This window comes from Puntigrus tetrazona, chromosome 14, assembly GCF_018831695.1.
Source record: "Puntigrus tetrazona isolate hp1 chromosome 14, ASM1883169v1, whole genome shotgun sequence".
In the NCBI taxonomy this organism is placed as follows: domain Eukaryota; kingdom Metazoa; phylum Chordata; class Actinopteri; order Cypriniformes; family Cyprinidae; genus Puntigrus; species Puntigrus tetrazona.
In genome coordinates this window covers 20310599-20330462 of record NC_056712.1, presented here as the reverse complement: position 1 = coordinate 20330462, position 19864 = coordinate 20310599, and the positions used below count along the sequence as shown (strand labels likewise).

Below are 19864 nucleotides of genomic sequence, written 5' to 3'. Positions count from 1 at the left end.
ATATAATGATAATCGTGACGTTGGCTTTATTTTAAGTAGTTAAATATCTCTGGTTGTCGAATGGCAGTCATAATGATACGTAACAGGTGAGAATACAATAACTTGCTGTATTGTGTAAAATGTTGCTGTAAGCATTTCAGATAAATTCATCTCAGAGAAGAGGGTACATGAATTCTATTTATTGTAGTGTTTTTATTCATATTTATTAACTTTCCCTGACTGAGTTAGTGTATAGTATGGCTCTAATAGTCTCATCAATATGCATTTGTGAACTTTCGAAAATAGTACACGGATAAACACATATGCATGTTTCACATGGCATGGAACTGTTCGGTGATATGTTTGTGTCTTTAAAAAAAACCACACACGCATATATTGTGGATTTCTACAGTGTTTTTTGGCATCTTTTTAAGCTTTACCATTATTCTACCATTGCAGTTTTTTGGGGCTTTTGTAGCATGGTGTCTATGGACCCTGCAGATCCTGTAGTTTAACAAGTCATTTTCTGTTCAGCACTTTTAACATTGAGTCAATAAGTAGCTCTTTTTTTTTCTTAGTAACAAACTTCACAAAGAAATGAAAGTCACTTTTTAATTAGCTCTTGTCCTAGAACTCCGTTCGGTTTGAAAGAACTTATCTCTTTTTGAACCCTTTATTGAACGCCGGGACGAGTAAAGAGGTTGTTTCGGTCCGTAACAATTCCAGATCAAACACCGGCTAGTTAAAGGAAACGACACACTGTTAATTTAGTCAAACAAGCTTCAATCTCACACGGATATGGTCTGTAGGCAGCACGCGCTGTTACTTCAAAGATGGAGATGAGCTCTGCTGTACCTGTAATTACATAATTCATGCAGAAGTATTTGAAGCCATTATAAATCAAGCAATCATTCTGCCCTCCAGCAGTGCTGAGCTCTGATTGGCTCATCTGCAGATTTTAACTGCTGTCCAGCCACGCAGAGACAGACTCGCTGTTAAATCATGCATGTGGCTTTAAATGTTGTTTAAAGGCTATGCATATATATATATATATTTTTTTTTATGTTTAATACGAGCATTTACTGAGTTTAGAGATTTCCATGAAGTCAACGGGAATCGTTTGTGAGACCCGACTGGCAGAACGAGCGCGAGACAATGACGAGCCTGTGTTTGAGCTGCTGATATGAGATTCAGAGGCGCTTATCGTGATAGCTGACCCTTGTGTTTGAGCATTAGCTGGAGTGCTGCTGCTTTCATGTCATTCTCTCAGTGTCTCTCAGGATCCCTGCGGTTCAGAGCTGCATGGCGTGGATATTAATGTAACACACATCAGTGAGCGCGCCAGTTCATCAAGTTTCTTCACTAGTTTTATGAATTCGTATGTAAGGCCAAGTAGTGATGCTAAAATAACAGCATCAGCAAGTTTTAAAAACTGTGCGGTAAATGTAACGGCAATGTAATCTTCCAGTAATTGAGTATAATTGATTAGCAAACTGTAGGCCTTTTTGAAATGATCTCATCTTTAGTCATTTGAGCTTATTTAGTGCAGCGTGGTTTTGGCCAATAACAGCATCACTGCTTGTTTTATGATGATATAGATCCAGTAATCCTCAAAAGGCTCACTATTATGTGTTCATGTTTCTAAATGTGTTTAAATGCTTGAATGCGGCTTATTTAATCTGATTTGTAATAATAAAGTAACCCCTTGTGAGTGGCGTGATTTGATTGTTTTCATGGTGTTTTATGGTTTTATTTTGAGAAAAATAATATTAATACAAATTTAGTTTGTTTTTGTAATGATTTGTAGATTAAAAATGCCCACAACCATTTTGTTTTTTAATTCTTTTGTTAACAAATGCATTTTATTTTTAGCAAGGACACATTCAATTGATTCAGATTGACAGTAAAGACATATATAATGTCATGAAAGATGAGCATTTAAAAAAAAAAAATGTCTCATGGTTTTTAAGTTGAGCAGCACAACCAGCATTGGATCATGTGACACTGAAGACTGTAGTTATGTAATTATGCTGAAAATTCAGCTTTGATCACATCAATAAAGTATATTTATTCCCATAGAACACATTTTAAACAGGTCATTTATATATATATAAGTATTTCTACTGTTAATGTTACTATTTCTTACTTTCTCCAAGATTGTGAACTCTTACTGCCTAATTTATGTTTACTTGACTTAATTTTCTGATAGTCTGAAACCGTTACTTTTAGTTTCTCTGTTCAGCTGCTAATTATTTAATCTGCGTTTGTCAAACATACATTTATATCCATGCCAGTGTCTTCTGCATTGACCTGAATGTCTTTCTGGACTGTCTGAAAACACACCGACAGGCGCACAGCGGAGCCGTTTCAACTTCAGAAAAGGCTTTTATTTAGTTCGAGATCACATGACAATGCCCGTCTTTTGAAGGCATGAATAATAGATTTCTCAGCGGTCGTGACTGAAGATGTCGTAACACGGCGGTCCGCACGCCTGAGCGCGTCTCTGGTGATGTGTCTGGTAATGATGTGTCTTCATTGATGGCTGCTCTCTATTAAACTCCTCAGGTCTTAGAGCTCAGAGGTGCTGCTCCAGCAGTGCTGTCAGACCCCGTTTCTATCTCAGACGGCTCACAACAATCCCTTCCAGAGCCCAAAGCCCTGACGAGCACGTCCTCAATCGTACATTTGGGGGATGAATGTGCAGCAGCGAGGGAAATGTCACCGCCACTGAGCTGGAACCCAAAACTAATTATTCCCTTAATCCAGCCAGAAGAGAGACGGAGAAAATAAATAATTTGTGTAAACACACAGACGTGGGATCACTGCGCGCCTCGCATTGTTAGAAAGAGCTTGTTGCTGTCATGTTTGCGAGCGTCTGGCTGGAACGGGTCCGTGGCGTTTGACCCGAGACGGGAGTTAATTTGGATGCACCTCTCCGGTAATGCCGGACACATTACAACAAGCCTCTCGTAGCCAAAGCAGCTTCTGCAGGAGCCGGAGAAGACCAGGCAACGTTCAACAATGTCCGTTTCAACTTAACAGTCTCACTTTTGCCGGTGTAAAACGACACTCGGGCGGGAGGGGGAAAAAACGTCCCCGTTTTGCTCTTAAACTCATTCAAGCCCTGAAATTGTAAATGGGCAATTCAATTATATCTCATTCGCTAACTTGAGACGGCTGGTGACTGTTGTGTGTTTTTGAGGCTGAGGCTGTGCTGTTTTGTGAATATAGTCACGGCTGAAGGGCATAGTTGAGTTTGACATGCAGCAGAGCGCCTGCAGCCCTTTAGTCCATGACTTTATTTAGCAGAATAGAACAGCCTTGAGTGCCTTTTAGATTTAATACAATTATCGCATAAAAAATAAATAAATAAATAAATAAATTAAGGACACATTTTTCAATAAACTACTACTTTAATATTAATTCATTAGGTGCTGTCTCTTTGTTAGAAGATTTCGTTTGGGGCATTTTAACTTACCTAGAATTAATTCTTTTGCTAAGATTAATCGTTTAGGTAACACTTTATTTTACAGTTACATCTATTAGTTGCTTATTAGCATGCAGATTACTAAACTTAGCTAGCTGTTTGTGCTAATTCTACATCTCTAATCCTACCCGGTACCTAAACTTTTAATAAACGGCAGATGAATTTAAGGGAAAAGTGTTACCTATTCTAAAGTTTTACATTAAAAAGTTATTCTGTGAAATAGTGTAAACATTTTAAATAGCTGTTTTCTATGTGAATATATGTTAAAAAAGTAACTTATTCCGCTGATCATTTTCAGCATCTTTTCAGTATGTTCACGATCCTACAGAAATCATAATAATATAATGATTTGCTGATGTTTTTTGTTGTTTAATTAATAGTAAACAAATTGTTTTGCTGCTTAGTATTTTTGTGGCAACCATGATGCATTTTCAGAATTTTTGATGAATATTAAGTTTAAATTCGATTTTTTTTTTTATATAATTTAAAAGCCTTTACTATAACGTTTCAATAATATTATATATAAGATAATTCATTTTCTGTCCAAATAAAATAATTCAAAATAAGAATCTACCTGTCCTCAAACCTTTGAATATTAGTCAACTATAGTATAGGATGATAAACACAGTTCAAGAGCTGTATTTTGGGTATTTTTGGGTTGACTGATTATGATGTCGTTATTGATTTGTGATCCTAAACGCAGCACAAGTGTTGCACTACAGATCACTTAAATCAAAAACAAGCCTCACACATCTCATTCACGTTTCAAAACAAGGTGTTAAAGTGTAATTGCTCAAGTGATCGTACTTCCTCCTACCTTCATTAAGACATGGGTAATCCATAGATGTATGAATAAGGATTGCATTCAATAAGGCTCTTGAGACAGCGGAGTGCTCTCATACAAGCGTTTGTTTGGTGAAAAAATAACGCTTATCGCTTGATAGCCATCATATCACCTCAGCAGGAGGGCTCTCAGCATGTTTGAACACCTGATATCTAGTGTTTCCTAGAGATCTCCTCAAGGACCCGCACGGCCTGAACCCTGTAGAAGTGATCTGTGGGATCAGATGGAGGTGTTTTCTGCGTGCCTCTCGACTCTCCAGTTTAAAGCAACAATCTTTTGTTGTTAGCTGGCTTAACTTGTCTTTTCAAGGTGATCCGAAAGGCTGATTGAAATCGTGATGGTTCGACATAATGAGGTTTGCAATTGTGGCGCGTCCCCAAAGACTTCATTCTAAAGCTCGCCTGCCGTCTCCGAGCTCGAAAGACCTCCCCAGAGAGGCTTCAGTCTTGCTTATGAAGTGAGAAACTAATCTACACCTGCCTTTCGAATGAGAAAGATGCAAAGTTGTGTTTTAGAACATATTTTGTGGATTGTGTTTTTGTTGAACATGATACTTGGCAGTCTAGCAATTGCTTTGTGCTAAATTATGCATTGTCAAACAAATCAAAATATCATGCTGAATGTCAAAATATGAGCAGTCAGTGTCTCGTGCTGATTTGACAACTGTCAGATATTACAGTGCCCATATGTTCACATCCACAGGAGGAAAATATACGCACAGGTATGCTATTATAATAATCTGATAATATTGACCTACATTATTTTATTGCTGTGAATTTTGTTTATTTATAGATTTATTTTTCAAAATAACGCCTTTAAAAGGTTAATTCATGTCAAAAAAAATTCTGTCATTTATTCACCATCATGTCATTTTGAAGCTTTTTGAACTATAATCTTATTGTATGGAGATACATAAAGATTTTTGTTTGGTTTTTTTGTTTCATAACCAACTTGAAAGTGATGAAAAGAAAACAGAATGTTAATTTACTAATAATAGGTATGATTATGTATGCATGTGTGAGTCTTCCATGCAGCTCGTCTTGACCCTCAGCTTCCTGCTCAAGTTGTCCCAGTTGCCGAAGAGCAAGTAATTGTCTGTCTAGCTGTTAAGACCTTGTAGATCGTAAAATAAATTTCTCTGATTTTTTCTTGGCCTTCTGAGGGAGATTTGGGCAGTGAGCCATGGACAGCTTTATTGAGTAAGTTTTGTGACCACACAGTGGCAGAGGTGTGTGTGTGAGACAGAAAGAGAGCTGTAGATGAAGAAAAACCGGCCTTTGGGGGACACTTTCCCCATCCATCCTTGGTGACTTTCAAACAGCCTTTTTTTCTAATTGCTCTCTCTCTCTCTCTCTCTGAAGTTTTAGAAAGGGGACTAAAAGTCCCAAAGGACGTTTAAACCTAAAGAGATGAAACTGTCCCCTGGGAAGTCACCTCCTCCCAAAGTGGCTTGGGTAGGTCAGCACGGTCTACTACAGTGAGTACATACTGTAAGGAAATAAACTGGAATAAACAGTAATAAAATAATGTACTGGTAAATTTTAAGGAATTCATTTTTAATATTAATCAAAAAAACTATATAATACAATCTAAAAACTTTCTAAAGTGCAACAGTAGTATTTTCGTATGAGTGAGATCAATTTGGCTGCTGGGTTTTGGAATTTTTATTATTTATATTTTCTTTATATATTTTTATATAATTTATTTTATTTAAGCATTATTGATATTAGATATTAAATGAAAATGGGACATGTTGCCTTGGTAAACTAGCTGAAATAAAATGTTATACAACCATTGCTGTTAAATATGACCAAATAAAATATTTCTTGGTTGCATGCTATTTCATACACATATGTATACACACAAACTTTAAAGTTTGTTCTGTTGGTTTGGTTTTTGGTTCTGCTCCGTCATCAGTTTCACTTGTCTCTTCATCCTGGAAAGACAAATGGCCTCTTCAGGCTTGGCAGCGGTTGGTCCAGCAAACATCCCGTGCTGTTATTGAGCAATCTTTGAAGCAATCTTAAAGTCTTTTTTTTTTGCTTGCCAATGAAAGCGCTTTTAATGAGTTCCAGTTCCTGACCGAACAAACTTCATATTCTCTTCTTGTATGCGTGATTTACATCCTTTCATCAGAAAGTGAAGTATGGGCTTGGGTTTGAGTCTCTCAGTGCAGCGTTATCCGTCGTACTCTTAAACACTTTCACAGCGTGGTGCTTTGATGGCAGCGTGTTTATTCTGGATAAGGCTTTTGTAATGATGATCAGATTGTGCGAGCGCTGAGGACTGGAAATGGAGCCGAGAGAACGGTTGTGTGATTTTTTTTTTTTGCCTTGAGCAGAAGCAGTGTTTCTGAAAGCCTCACAATGTTCCCACTCTATCATGAACATTACATGCATGTTAATGGGACAGAATACGAGTCCATGTCAGCATGATTCCACCGTGTTTTAAAATGTGGTAATGGACTGTCATCATGGAAATGCCATGATTAAAACTCATAGAAATCTATATAAATCAAGTAGTTTTATTTGCTCAAGAAGTGACAGTAAAGACTTTTTAAATTATCATTCATCAAAAAGTCCTTAAAAAATATTTAAATGAAATTAATCTATCACATATTTCACAATATTATTGTTTTTGTTATTTATTTAACGCTTTAGATCAGGGAAAGCTATTCATTATAATCCAGTTATTTATTACTAGCATGTTCATTCTTCTAAAGCATGTAATGCATGACCATGTTCTAGAACTTTAATGCTACCGAACACCTAAAAAGCGCCACTTACCAATTATTGAGGCGAACGGTTAATAATAAATATGTGTGCCGTAACCTGAAGTGTTAAGGAAACCTTTCTTTTTTGAAAGTATTTGGTGTTGGAGTAAAGTTTCTTTAAACAATCAGTGGGAAGTGATTGAGGAGCAGAAAATGGAAAATCTGGTGAGGATTTGGGACGGCGTGATTACAGACCGCTTTCGGCGGGAAGGAAATTGCCTGTCGCTCCAGTGCGCTCACACTTCTGCCGCTGATACAGGTGATTAAACAACTGCTTTCACTTGAAACCTCAGACCTCCGCCGTCTGTTTGAATGATTGAGAGATGACACTCTGAACCTGCAGAAGATCAGACAGAAATACTTCCTTCAGCTTCAGAGTCCAAAAACCAGGGCGGCAGCGGTGGAACATGACTTTAAATTCAGAACGAGTTTCCGAATGTGAAAATAAAATAACTTTTAATAGTAGCTCTGTACGTCATTCTGCTTCCTGCTTGCTGTTTCTTTTTGAAACGTAATTTAAGTGTGGCCAGTGTTACCTAGTTCACTTTCTTTATTTGTCAGTGTTTCACAAAGAAGTATAGAGGTGAATAAATAGAAATTAATTATCAACAACAAAGCCTCACATGGATCCGTGTTGGCTCTATGAGTGTTGCCATAGAGACTAATCATTTCAGAGTGCGAGTACGTGAACAGCTGGGAGCAGAAAGAGAGTCGTTGACGTATAATCATGCTAATTCAGACACGACGTGACGTTGTTTAAATGTTAAAAGATCCCGTAAACCCTTGAGGGGTGATTTATCTTTAAATAAGGAAACAAAGCATGGAGTCACATGTTGAGAAGGTCATTTTTTTGTTTTCGGTTTTAAATAAATGTGCTTTTTTTGATGTTTTGACCAGAGCCACCTTTGATATCCCTCCGGAGAACCTGAAAACTAATTACCGTGCTGTTTTTCATTAACTCCGTGTAATAATTCCCTGACCAACAACCAAACACAATGGCTTTTTCTCAATAGAAATGAATCCTCCGTGTGACTGCCGCCCACTCCGTGCAGGAAGCATATGTTCTCTCGCACACAGCGGTCACACCTCAGATATGGGAACTTTCTGAGCTCCGTTTCTCTGTTTGTGGCCTTCATTCGTTCGATTTTGAAGTTTATCAGACCTCTGGCAGGAGTTGAAACCGTAGTCTTTCTCTGAAGTGGTGGCGTTTTAAAGCACTTCGGCACCTCTGCTGTGGTAATGGTACATAAATTAGTTCTCAAAGAAGCTCCAATTTATCATAATAAAATGTTTTTTGTGTTTAGCTGATGAAGACTTTACGTCTCATTCCTCTCTCAACTTTATTAAGTTTCAGTCCTCAGCTCAGACTTTTAAAAGCCATGTACAACAGATTTCATACAAACTATCTATGAATTATTGTAACCTTAAATGAGTTTAGATGTGCACAATGAATCAAACAGCTTGTTCTATTGTCGTTTCATTGCATATTGCACTATTACAGTTCAAACGTTTGGGTTAACAGGAAATTAATACATTTATTCAGCAAGGACACATTAATCAAGAGTGACAGTAATTATTTTTGCATCGTTGTTTTTGCGATGCAAATAAATGCTGTCAAATAATCTTTGAAGTATCAATTTCCGCATAAAAATGTTTTTAGAAGCAGTAAATGAGCATCATGTGACACTAAAGACTAATACAAATTCAGCTTTGATCACAGCAATACGTTGGATTTTAAGTTCTGTTCAAATACTAAATAGTAAATATTTTAAGCTGTATTCACATTTTAGAATCTTGCTGTTTTACTGTATTTTTTGCAAATACGCCTTAATGAGCACAAAAACATCAGACAGTTTGACATTTTGGTGATAAATGTGGGCTAAATGAGTTTGAGTAACACATCCATCACCGAGAGCTCACAAATGGGCACAAATTTCAAACAGGAATCATAATTTTACCCGTGTTTGAATATTCAAGCGTTTTTTGTCTTCTAGAAGATGCGAACATTTTGAGGTATAAACCCAAATGATGTTTTTCTGTCTTTCAGAGGGGCTCAGAAATATCACCATGGACTCCAACTCTTTAACGATGCCCATGTCAGACCCTAATGCTTGGGCGACTGCCATGAACAACCTCGGGATGGCCCCCATGAGCATGACCGGACAGCCTATCATGTCAGGTAACTCACCATACTGTACAACGGCATTTATTTATTTAATCACGCACTCGGATACTGCACTAAAAATGAAATAATCAGTGCAAATATAGCTTTTGGACACATTTCAAAGATGCTTGCTTCAAAAACAAATCCAGCAGCTAGTTCTTCCTCTGAAGTGTAGCCTAGTGCTTCTGTCTCCTGAAATGTTGGATATTGCGAAAACGCTAGTAACATACTTTTTTTCTGGCAGACTTCCACTCTTTTTCTGTGATATATCTGAGAAAAAGTCTGTTCTCGTCAGTTTTAGATGGATAAAATGTCGGCACGTCTAGTATTATTTTTTTATACTGATGATTTGAATTACCTTTTATTTCTAAATGTTCAATTTTTTTCAAGCGCTTTTGCCATTATTATTATTATTAGCTGTAATATTTCTTTTTACTGTTTTATTTAAACATTATTTAATTTAGGTGCCAACGTAACCTCTCAATGTCAATTAACAAAAATGTTTTTACTAGTTTTAGTTTTTGTTAACACTGTCCTGCACTGCCATGGAAACTGCAGTGTCATTATTTGAATCAGCTAGCATTTTGTTTCACGCCGCTCTGTTATTTTGCCGTCAGATTTTAGCTGTACTCTATAATCATCTTCATAAAAAGAATGATGGACCGTTCTAAATGACCTGTTTTTGGATGAAATAAGCTGCAGTGTGGACCAGCCTGCAGAAGATCTATGTATGGTCCCTGCGCTGCAGCATTAACCAGAGACCGAGGCTGATGCATCCTGTGGGCCAGAAGCAGAGCGCTCCACTGAGTCAGCAAAAGTGTGAAAGTACCAGTGTGAAAACTTCAAACACATTCCCACAGTGCCGTTCAGAGTGGCCAATTAGTTTCAGGGCTTTTTCATCTCATTGGTTAGTCGGCAGCACAATGCGAAGGAGCGTCTGTGTGACGCTGGGAGCAGAGGCTGGATGGAGCCGCAGAACATCTCAGCTGGTGCGCATGAGTCACTTAAACCTACACATCCACAGAACTCGTTTCTCTTTCGCACCGCATCGTTTATTAGCGCGCTCGAAAGGTGAGCGCTCCAAAAATGCCACCGAAGCGTCAATTTAATTCCAGGGAGATTAGAATGAAATGCAACTGCAAGACGGATGGGTTTTCATTACCCTGAAATGAAAACACTAGAGGGTCATCCGACAGGCAGCGAACATCTCATTTTTGTTCTTTCTTCAATATCATTCAAAATGATGGGCTGCGTTTATCAGTATAAACACAGTTTATTCGGGCGTACGTCTTCTTTTATTTTTCCTCTGCTTTTTGAATCTCTTCTCTGCGGAGTTTCGCAAATCGCCTCTTCCGTCTCATTTAAAGCGGCAGTCGCAAATATATATGCGTGGGTGTAGCTCGCTATAGGCGCATGTTTCAAATGAAGTGGGCCGTGGGGATGCTCTAGCCACCTACGCCATTTCCCTATCAAATTTCATTTGCTCTGTTTACGTGGCCGCCACGCGAACGTCCCGAGCTCCCATTTCGCGAGATCACCGCCCGAGAGCAAATTACGGAGTTTGCCCAGCGGTTTATAGACTGGCATTGGGAGGAGAGAAATGCTGATGGCAGTTTTATGTCAGAAAGACTATGGAGCCTTGATCTGTGAGCCATGCAATGAGCTGGAATGAAACGGCCCTTAGTGCTGTTAATGTGTCCTGGCTCCCAGGAGCTCGTTCCGCCAGTACTGTGGGTGTTTTATTCTAATCAGTCCCGCCGCGGGGAATTCTGGGAGCCTTTTTGCCTGGCAGAATACTGGGAGAATACAGATGAAGGCCTTGAATCAGGGCGTCACAGCGGGTCACTTCTGCGTATGAATATTTCTCCACTTTCCTCGTCCTGTTCTCTTTCCTTGATTGTCATTGATTCCTTGGGCTGCTTAGCAGGAAATAATATGAAGTACGCAGCCTTTGATCTGAGCTTTCCGCTGACCCGTCTTTTCCAACGTGCTGCGGGGAGAACCGGGCCTGCTGCACAATGTTGTTAGGACCCGCTCTGTTCAGTCGGCATTGGCTCAGGCTGTGTTTTGATTGGAGGTGCAGGGAAGAGGCAGTACTGTCTGCCTCGAGTCGTACCTCATTAATCACACAGAGGGAGCAGCTGTTGCCTCCAACATCCTAACGGTCTCCCAAACTAAAACTCGCCGCAAACTCCATTCCGTTCCTGTACTTTGCCGCCTCAGCAAGTTGTGTGGAGTCATACGGTTATGAATATGACACTGAGTAGGCCATTCAACCACCTGGCTGATCAGGCCTCCATTACGCACATCTGATGCTATAATCGACAGACACATAAAGTGCGTCTCTTTTTAAATACAGAGCACAAATTTCTGTCCAGCAACTGTGAACTACTTTCCACAGTAAATTAAAAATATGTTTTTAACAGTCATTTTCTGCATTATTTAAATATTTTTAAATGGTAAACATGGTGATACAATAAATAATTCATACCTATTCCAATCTGGAATAATAATAAACGGTTATAAATCTAAAGGCCACTTCAGATGCCGCATTTGTGCCACATATGAAGTGCAAAAATGGCTTTTGTTTCATTGGACTGCGAACAACCCTGTATGTCTGTAGTGTCCGAACTGACCAACCACAGAGAATAAAGGAGCGTTGTGAGTCAGCTGTACCAGCACAAAAATCTACAAATATACAAATTCCCTGCAAAATAAAAAAACATTGAGAGATCATTTTTGTCTGTATCACACCCCCCTAGTGATTATTCAGTATATCACTCATTCCTTGTAACTACAGGGTATTCTAGACGAGCACACTGTACTGTGTGTTTTTACTCGACTTCAGTCTGGCTTGCACTTCTTTGCGATTAATTATTCAGAATCTCTGACCTGCTGTTCTCGAGCAGCTTCAGTCCTCTCATGCCACAGACAGTGTCGGCACATGGCACATTTTGAGCTACATGGTTTTGGATTGCAGCATTGGAGATGATGGTATTCCGAGATGGCTGGCGATGAAGGTGTTTCGCCGATCCTGTTGATGTGGACGGATTAAGAACAGCATGAAACCTCCTCCACTTCTGTTGATTCTCCATTCACACGAATGTAGTATGCACACTCACTTCTTAGCTTAGCTCGCTTTAGCTCACTTCCCTAGTATAAAAGAGACTCCCGTGTCTCGGTAAACATCTTCCTCCACTTCCACTGTTATTCTAGAGTTTATTATTTAGCATTTTCCCTTCTTTCTGCCCTCCAGAGCAGGTTTCTCAGCTTCTGCTGTTGAGCAGATCTCACCTCATGGGGACCTGTGGGCTGAGTCAAGTGCAGCAGCTCTTGACTCTTCATTCATCTGTATAAATAACTTCTGCTATGAATGCATCAAAGAGATATGTGTTATTGCTCTTTGGGGGGGTCCACAGGCCTTAACCGCAGCATATTTTTATGCCGCTCTATATTTCCAGTCTCCTTAGGCAGAGAATGTGGGTCTGCTGTGTGATACATTATACTTGTGCAGCTCCACGGGATTCATGTGGAGCTCGTATTATGATCAATATCATCAGGAAAGACAGCTAATTGGAACAGACTCCAGCTGAGCTCAGACTGTTTTATAGCTCTGATTTAAAGCCACATTTACATTTTTCCTCCACGTAGCAGTCACATCTATTTACAGAAACTCTCTGTCAATCTGTCTTTCTATGCGTCTATCTACAAGTGAGTGTCTGGACTCTGGACACGTAAGGAACTGTTGTATTTTGAATGTTCTTTAATCACTAATAATTATTACAGTGAATTCAAATCATTACAGCATTGTCCTTTCTAATACGACTCCTCTTAGTCGTGTACTGTGAGCAGATAACTTGCATTATGATGCATATAAAATATTTAATTGCTTGCAACAATGTGGATGTTTGCGAAATCAATGAACTGTTTCTTTAGACCACTACACAGCTTTGTAGATTGCCTTAGATTGTAAGAGACAGTGTTGCAGAGCCCCTATTGAGAATCAACTGCTTGCTTCTGCTGAAGTAAATATGTCATGCGCAACATGCTCCAGCTGTATGAATCCGAAGCCTGGGAAACCAAGCTTTAGACATTGCTCAGTGATCTTGACCTGTCAATTTATGAGCTGTTTGATATGCCACCTACATCTCCTGTTTCAGATTCGTCAGTCAATAACCAGCAGCCTGCAGCAGTCATCAGGGAATCAATGTCCTTTGCTGCTGATATGAGAGCACTGTTTTTCAATGTCTGAACAGAAGGCATCTGAAATGATTTACCGTCAGAGTATTTAGATTTAGCAGATAACTGTAATTCAGTCTCTAACGCAGCGATGAGCGAAAGGGCTTGATATAGCAGAACGTGTACAGTCAGTCTTTGTCTCGAAGCTGAATCTTACTGCTTCTGATACGAATGCTTTTCACACCTCTTTCCGGAGTTTTAATGTAAAATCTGTTGTAACTTTTATTAGGCTTTTAAATTAACACTGTTCTTGACGCTGGGCATTGTTTGACACTGTATTTATCAAATCTCACCATTGTGCTAGTGAACTTGTGGCACGATTATAATGAGTGCATTGTGTTTGAACGTGTGGAGCTGCTATACTCACATCTGGTGTTGTTTGGAAACAGCTGTGCTGCTGTCCCAATCTCAGTGAAATGAGGAAAATGATGGTTCTGCAGGCCAAAATCTCATCTGTCGAAGCAGATCTTTGCACAGCTCAGACTCTGCACTCTCGGTTTAGTAGGGTAAAGGGATTTCCGGCCCCCAGAATTCCTGCTTGTGTCAGGGGGGTGAATTGCAGTGTAAAACTGTAGATCTTCAGTTGCAGATTTCCCACAAAGACACGCTGACTTATTCCACTGGGAGATGGTTTGCATGCCTCATTTGAGAATAGCCAACATGCCTCACGGGGTCCAACTGTGTCATTCTTCAGCAGTGATGCTGAGGGGGACGTTTGCGGAGGACGGCAGAGAGCACGGTAGCGGTTGCCAGAAGCTCTCCGCTGTTAAATGCCAGGCTGATTTTTCTGACTCTTTTGCTCTTTTGATTGATGGCTGCCTTTTAATGCAGCTGCCCAAAGTGAATCGAGGTTTTAAAAGTATTGCATATTATTAGTGGAATATCCAACACGCATTCCAGCACAGCATCAATATTTTAAGTGCTCAAAGTAATTCCACAGTAAATAATTCAGAAGCTGTTCTTGCGTTTTGCCATCAATTTTGTTGGGTTTATCTTGCATAAGATGATAAGATGATCACTGTTAGGTGTTTGTGCATTGTGGTCACCAAAAAATGCTGTAATAATAGGCGCTTCATAATCTAAATTGTGTAGATTTTTAAAATGCACCACCTTTTCCATCAAGTGGTGATAAAAATGTGTAGCACTGCTTTACACCCCACTGTGTAATGGGCTAAGAAAGCACACTGACAGTAATTAACCTGCTTGTTCCTGAAAACAACGGAAATCAAGCAGCATTCAGCTTTTTGTAATTCATCATGAAACAACACCAGATACTTAAATGATGAGTATTATTTTTAGACGTTTTACTTTAATGCATTTTTACTTTTTAATCTGTATTTGAACATGCCTTTTTAAAAATATCTATGCTTATTAATTGTAATTTGTCATATTTGTTCTCTTTGCCAGTATGAAACATTTTTGCAGCTTATTTATGTTTTTACTTTTTTATTCTAATTAAATATGAATGATTCTTTAAAAAAAGAAAAGAAAATTCAAGTTGTTCCTAGGAAAATGGCTCTGAAGTTTGCTTCTCTTTTCTACCTATTCTGTCATTTCATTTAATAGCATTGTTACATTTTTCCTTCTGTTCTCATCATATTTTAAAGCTTGTGATCTTTTAATGAATAGTTGTTGCTTCATCCCAGCTGTGTCTTGTTAGCCCTTGTCCTATGTATATTTAAAGCCTAGTATTGTTGTTGGTTGTTGTCCTGCCATGTGGATGTTTTCCGCTTGTTTTCCCAGGGTTATTGTATATTGCTTTTTTGGTTTTTTTTCCAAACTAAAGTTTTCATCCTTAGTGTTGCCTTGGTGTAGTACAGCATTGCACTTAGACCCTGCTTACCCCAGAACATCATTTCTTACTTTATATAAGCAGGGAAAGGTGGTCATATATTCTTGGTTGTCACGTCAGAACTGCAACGATTTCGGAATGAAACATTTTTTCTGCCTGGATTTAATAAACAGTGTGAGAGGACAGAAGAATAAGCGCTTGTTGTGGATGAGGGTATGTTGACACAGAACACCAAACTCTTTTATTTCCCACGATTGGTCCCCTTTAGTCAAGCTTATCTATTTAAAGGCTACTGTATATCTTCTCATTTAAGAGACCGCCCCATGCCGGAGTCTCTAAAGTTGTTAGTTTTCTTCTGGAGTAGTTGTTAACAGAGCTGAGACAAGAAAACATGGGTGTACTTTCCACGTCTATTATTCCTCAGGCTTGAGAAAATCCTTCCCGGGCTTTGCTCTGAGAACAAATGTAAATAATCTCCGTTAAGCTTTACTGCCCTAGGATATTCTCCTGCCTTTCCTCAATCTAAACACGATCCTGAGAATCCAGCGGTGTGGATTTGATCAATCTACTTCTGATTAAACTAGGTCAGGTTCTAAACAAACGTATCGTTTTATTTATCTGGAGAGACCGTTTGTTTGCGAGGATCGTCTGTCTTATGGGTGCCATGAATAAATATCTTTCCAGGCTCTAATTTTTTAACCGGCTGCTTCTCCGAGAGAGCAGGCCTGTAATTTCTCAGCCTGCTTAATGTGCTGCGTGCCAGCCCAGAGCAGGTTCCATAATTCATCAGTCCAGCGCCTATTACCTCCGTGCCAGAGCACAAGCAGACCCGCACCTGCTGCCGTGAGGCACATTAAAGGCCCCAACAGAGGGCCACGTCCATCCCGTCCAGCACAGAACCGTCACACATTACTCTTAAACTGCTAAGAGAGATTCCAGTTTCTCACACTCCAGACTGAAACATTTCCTCAACCCAGTTAATTGTTCATACGCCACTATTATTATTATTAGTGCATCTCCCCCTAAAGTGTAAAGATTAAGCCCCTCAGGCAACATTAAAACATGCCAATCTTTTTCCAGCTCAACCAATAGCATTACATGGGAAAAGAAATTCAGATTCAGTTACAGAAGTGCAGGCCTAAATTTGAAGGCTTGACAGACAAAAGCAAAGGTGATTTTAGCGAGTAGTTTTCTCAGTAGTTAAGCGAAACTAGAGACTTTAGGTATACAAGGTTGGTGCACGCGCATTACTTTTGGTGGAGGGAAAACTCAACACACGACATGGTGGAATATTTGAGATGCGCTTAAAATGTGATTTGTTTTCAGTACTGTCCGAGTCAGATTTTTGCTGATTTAAAATGTGAAATGATTTTTGAAATGCTGACGTGATAAGCAGTGTTTGATAATTTAGTATTTCCATCATTTAAGTAGATAGGAATGAGCTTGCGTGCCTAAAATAACAGCCTGGAGGTATTGAAAATATGTCAGCTAAGTGAAATGGCTTCCCTTAAAGAGACTTTGACTAATGCAGGAGACGGAAACTCTGCCCTGCCGATTCATATATCTAAGATCAACATGCCCTCTTAACTGAATTACAGAACTAACTCTAAATGTGTAGGATTGGAGTAGTGCAGTAAAGTAGATTACATTTTTATATTTTGGATGCTTTGTATGTAGAATTATTTCAAATACGCTGGAAGGTGTGGCCTCATATGACTTGCAGTATTATAGAAGACCGACAGAGCCAGAAGTCTTTAAACAGAAGATGTGAACTTTCAATGACTGCAGTGTGAGTTGTTGTGTTATAGGCACTGTTTGCCTTCCATAATGTCTGTAGAAATTTTGCGCACGCAAAGTTTAGTTTGACTGTCATTTGCAAAGTTGTTTGAAAATATGCCTTTTTTTGTAACTCTTAGAAACTGCGTACTTCACCCTTAACATTTTGTATTGAGAAGATTGCACCACAGACGTCTGAAACTGAATCTGTGGGTGTCTGTATGATGGCAGATTGGCCGTGCTTTGTTTCAGAAATCCAACTCTGAACTGTAGCTTCCTCCAGCTCTCTTCAGAGACACTTTTTTGGTCAAAGGCAGGTTTCCACTGCATGTGGCATCTGGCAGTGCTGCCGAGCAGCCTTATTTTTGTCTCTTCCGTAGAGAGCAGATTGCAGAAACAGTCCTGATCTTCACCTTGACATGATCTTCTGCTGCACTCGTGGATCTGTACTCTTTTTCGAGATCAGGGGCTTCTTCCTTTCTGACTCTTCATGTAGGGCAGTCTCTTTTTTGGATGGGCGGCTTCTGTACTGTACTTTGACACTGGCTGAGGCGAGTCTTAAAAGACTTTCTAGAGGACGTCCTGTCCTAGATAGATTGCCAGTGGTTCATAATGTTCAGTATTCAGTATGATTGACTACAAAAGCCTTTGAAATGGCTGCCTGGACTAGTGAGCTTTTTTGCTCAAGTTTCTCTCTAATAGCGCTCTAATCTGGTTTGGCGCACCTGATTCTAATTTTGGATTTTGCAGAGATAAACGTAGCGGTGTAGTTTTTCCACATGTTGACGTCATATCTGTCTCGATTTGGCTCAGATGAGAGAGTTAGGTTTTGAATGCATTTTTTCTCTTTATTTGTTAACCTAATGATACGGTTTTCTTGTGTCTAACCCTTTTACAGAGTTTGAATGCTTTTTCTCACGGCTCCATCTCACATCCTTCTCTTTCTTTCCATATGTTTTTTTGGGTTAGCATGGTCCATTAGCCCCTGATTATAGCTGTCATAAAACATCTTTCTTCAGTGACGATTCAAATGTAAGCATTGTCATTTAGAAATGTGGGCATCTGTAAGGGTTATTTATTTATTTTACTATATTGCTGTTATATTGCTGTTTTATGTTTTTGAAAGGCCCCTCATGCTTTACAATGATTATATATAATATACTGAAGAAACTTTTCCTATCAGTGCAGAAAGGATTCTACAATGACTATCAGTATCTTTATTGTCTTTTTAAAACTCTTCTTAGAAACAAATCTTTTGAATATAGGCCTAGATTATTTAGAGCTATTTTAAACGTTATTAGTAATATGACTTGACCTCTTAAATGTTTAATTAAAAATACAAGTATGATTATGCTTATTGCTTTCGAAAAGGTTGTTTTAAAATATGGGCCAGCAGAACAAGCCCTTTTTATTGAGCCTGTTTGAAAACTGCTGCTTTGTTTATTATTCCTTAGATTCCAGTGTTTTCTTCTGCTCTGCAGCACTACAGGAATCACAGGCTGAAAATGATGCAAGTCTTTCTCAGTAGCGCGTTGAAAACCTTCTGTATCCTCATTTTATCTTCATTGCTTGGTCACACTGGACATGCACTTCACAAGGGTTTGCCTCTGGTTGTTTTCTATGTGGGATCGAAAGGTGCAACTTTTGAAAGTTTTTCACCGTCTGCTGTGTTCCTTTGGCTGCGATTTAATATTTCTCTTTCAAAACCATATCCTTTGAAAAATCCTTTTTCTACCCTTTAGATTTTAATGCTGTAGGATTATCATGGGTTTCCCTGTTCATCCGCACGCAGTAACTTGTTGATTCTACTGTATAAGTGCAATTTATACATTTGATTGTTAATTATGTTTAACTAAAATATGTGTTACTCATATTACTCGCGTTCTTTTAAATTCAGCCCGGATTTAAGCCCAGAAATCTAATTGCTATAAGAATCCAAACTAACTCAACATAATTAACACCTTATTTATATAGAGCTGGTTATAATATTCTGCCCGAGTAGACCACTACTGAGCCGAGAATGTGTTTCTAATGAGAATGTTTGTTTCCTGCTCTTTCAAAGATATTGTTTTCCTTTCATCAGACTCTCTTAATGATTTAACTCATATCTTGTAATATCTGAAAGCAAACAAGCCTTTTTTTTTCCATCATATCTGAGAACAACAGTTGTGGTACAAATGAAATTGACTTTCTTGTTCCTAATAGATTATTGAAAGGAACGATTCACCCCCCCCAAAAAAAGAACGTTGAAAATGTACTCGCCCTCAGGCCATCTGAGATGTGGATGAGTTTGTTTCTCCTTCAGAACGGATCTGGAATAGTTTAGCATTGCATCACTTGCTCATTATTGGGTGCTCTGCAGTGATTGGGTGCCGTCAGAATAAGAGTCCAAACTTTCACACCGCTCCGTTCCTCAGTTAACATGTGTTTTGCTTCCAAATGGATATTGGCGTTGAGGTTATTATGGATCATCTACTGCTATTTTAAAGTGACGCAATAGAGGTGCATCAGCTGATGAATTTGTTTCACATGAACATGCAGCTTTTCTCTTCACAAGACGTTAAATGATGGACTGGAGTGCTGTGCATTATTGGTTTTATCAGCTCTTATTCTGACGGCACCCATTCTCTGCAGAGGATCCAATGGAGAGCAACTGGTGCTACATTTTTTGAAAACGGGTTTCAGATTGCAAGCTCGTGAAAACAATATCATTACCGCCGCTGTGGCATGTTCGGTCTATAGTCCTGTGTATATGTGTAGGTGTGTCGTCTACTGATGGATCCCCTGGGGATCGTTTGACCTCGCGGTTG

The 19864-nt window shown here is 39.1% G+C and overlaps 1 protein-coding gene across 5 annotated transcripts in view; it reads left to right on the top strand.

Moving 5' to 3' along the window:
• enox2 (ecto-NOX disulfide-thiol exchanger 2) overlaps positions 1-19864 on the top strand; it is a 385733-nt gene that overhangs the window by 110698 nt on the left and 255171 nt on the right. For 4 of the 5 annotated variants that reach the window (XR_006252544.1, XM_043257503.1, XM_043257500.1 and 1 more), the window contains one exon: positions 9131-9262. Coding sequence is in view for 4 of the 5 variants with exons in the window: in XM_043257503.1 (XP_043113438.1) it covers positions 9131-9262 (132 nt within the window). In the remaining variant the exon portion in view is untranslated. Of the gene's footprint in view, positions 1-7221; positions 7343-9130; positions 9263-19864 lie in introns of those variants that run through there. The other variant, XM_043257502.1, reaches the window with a different exon arrangement.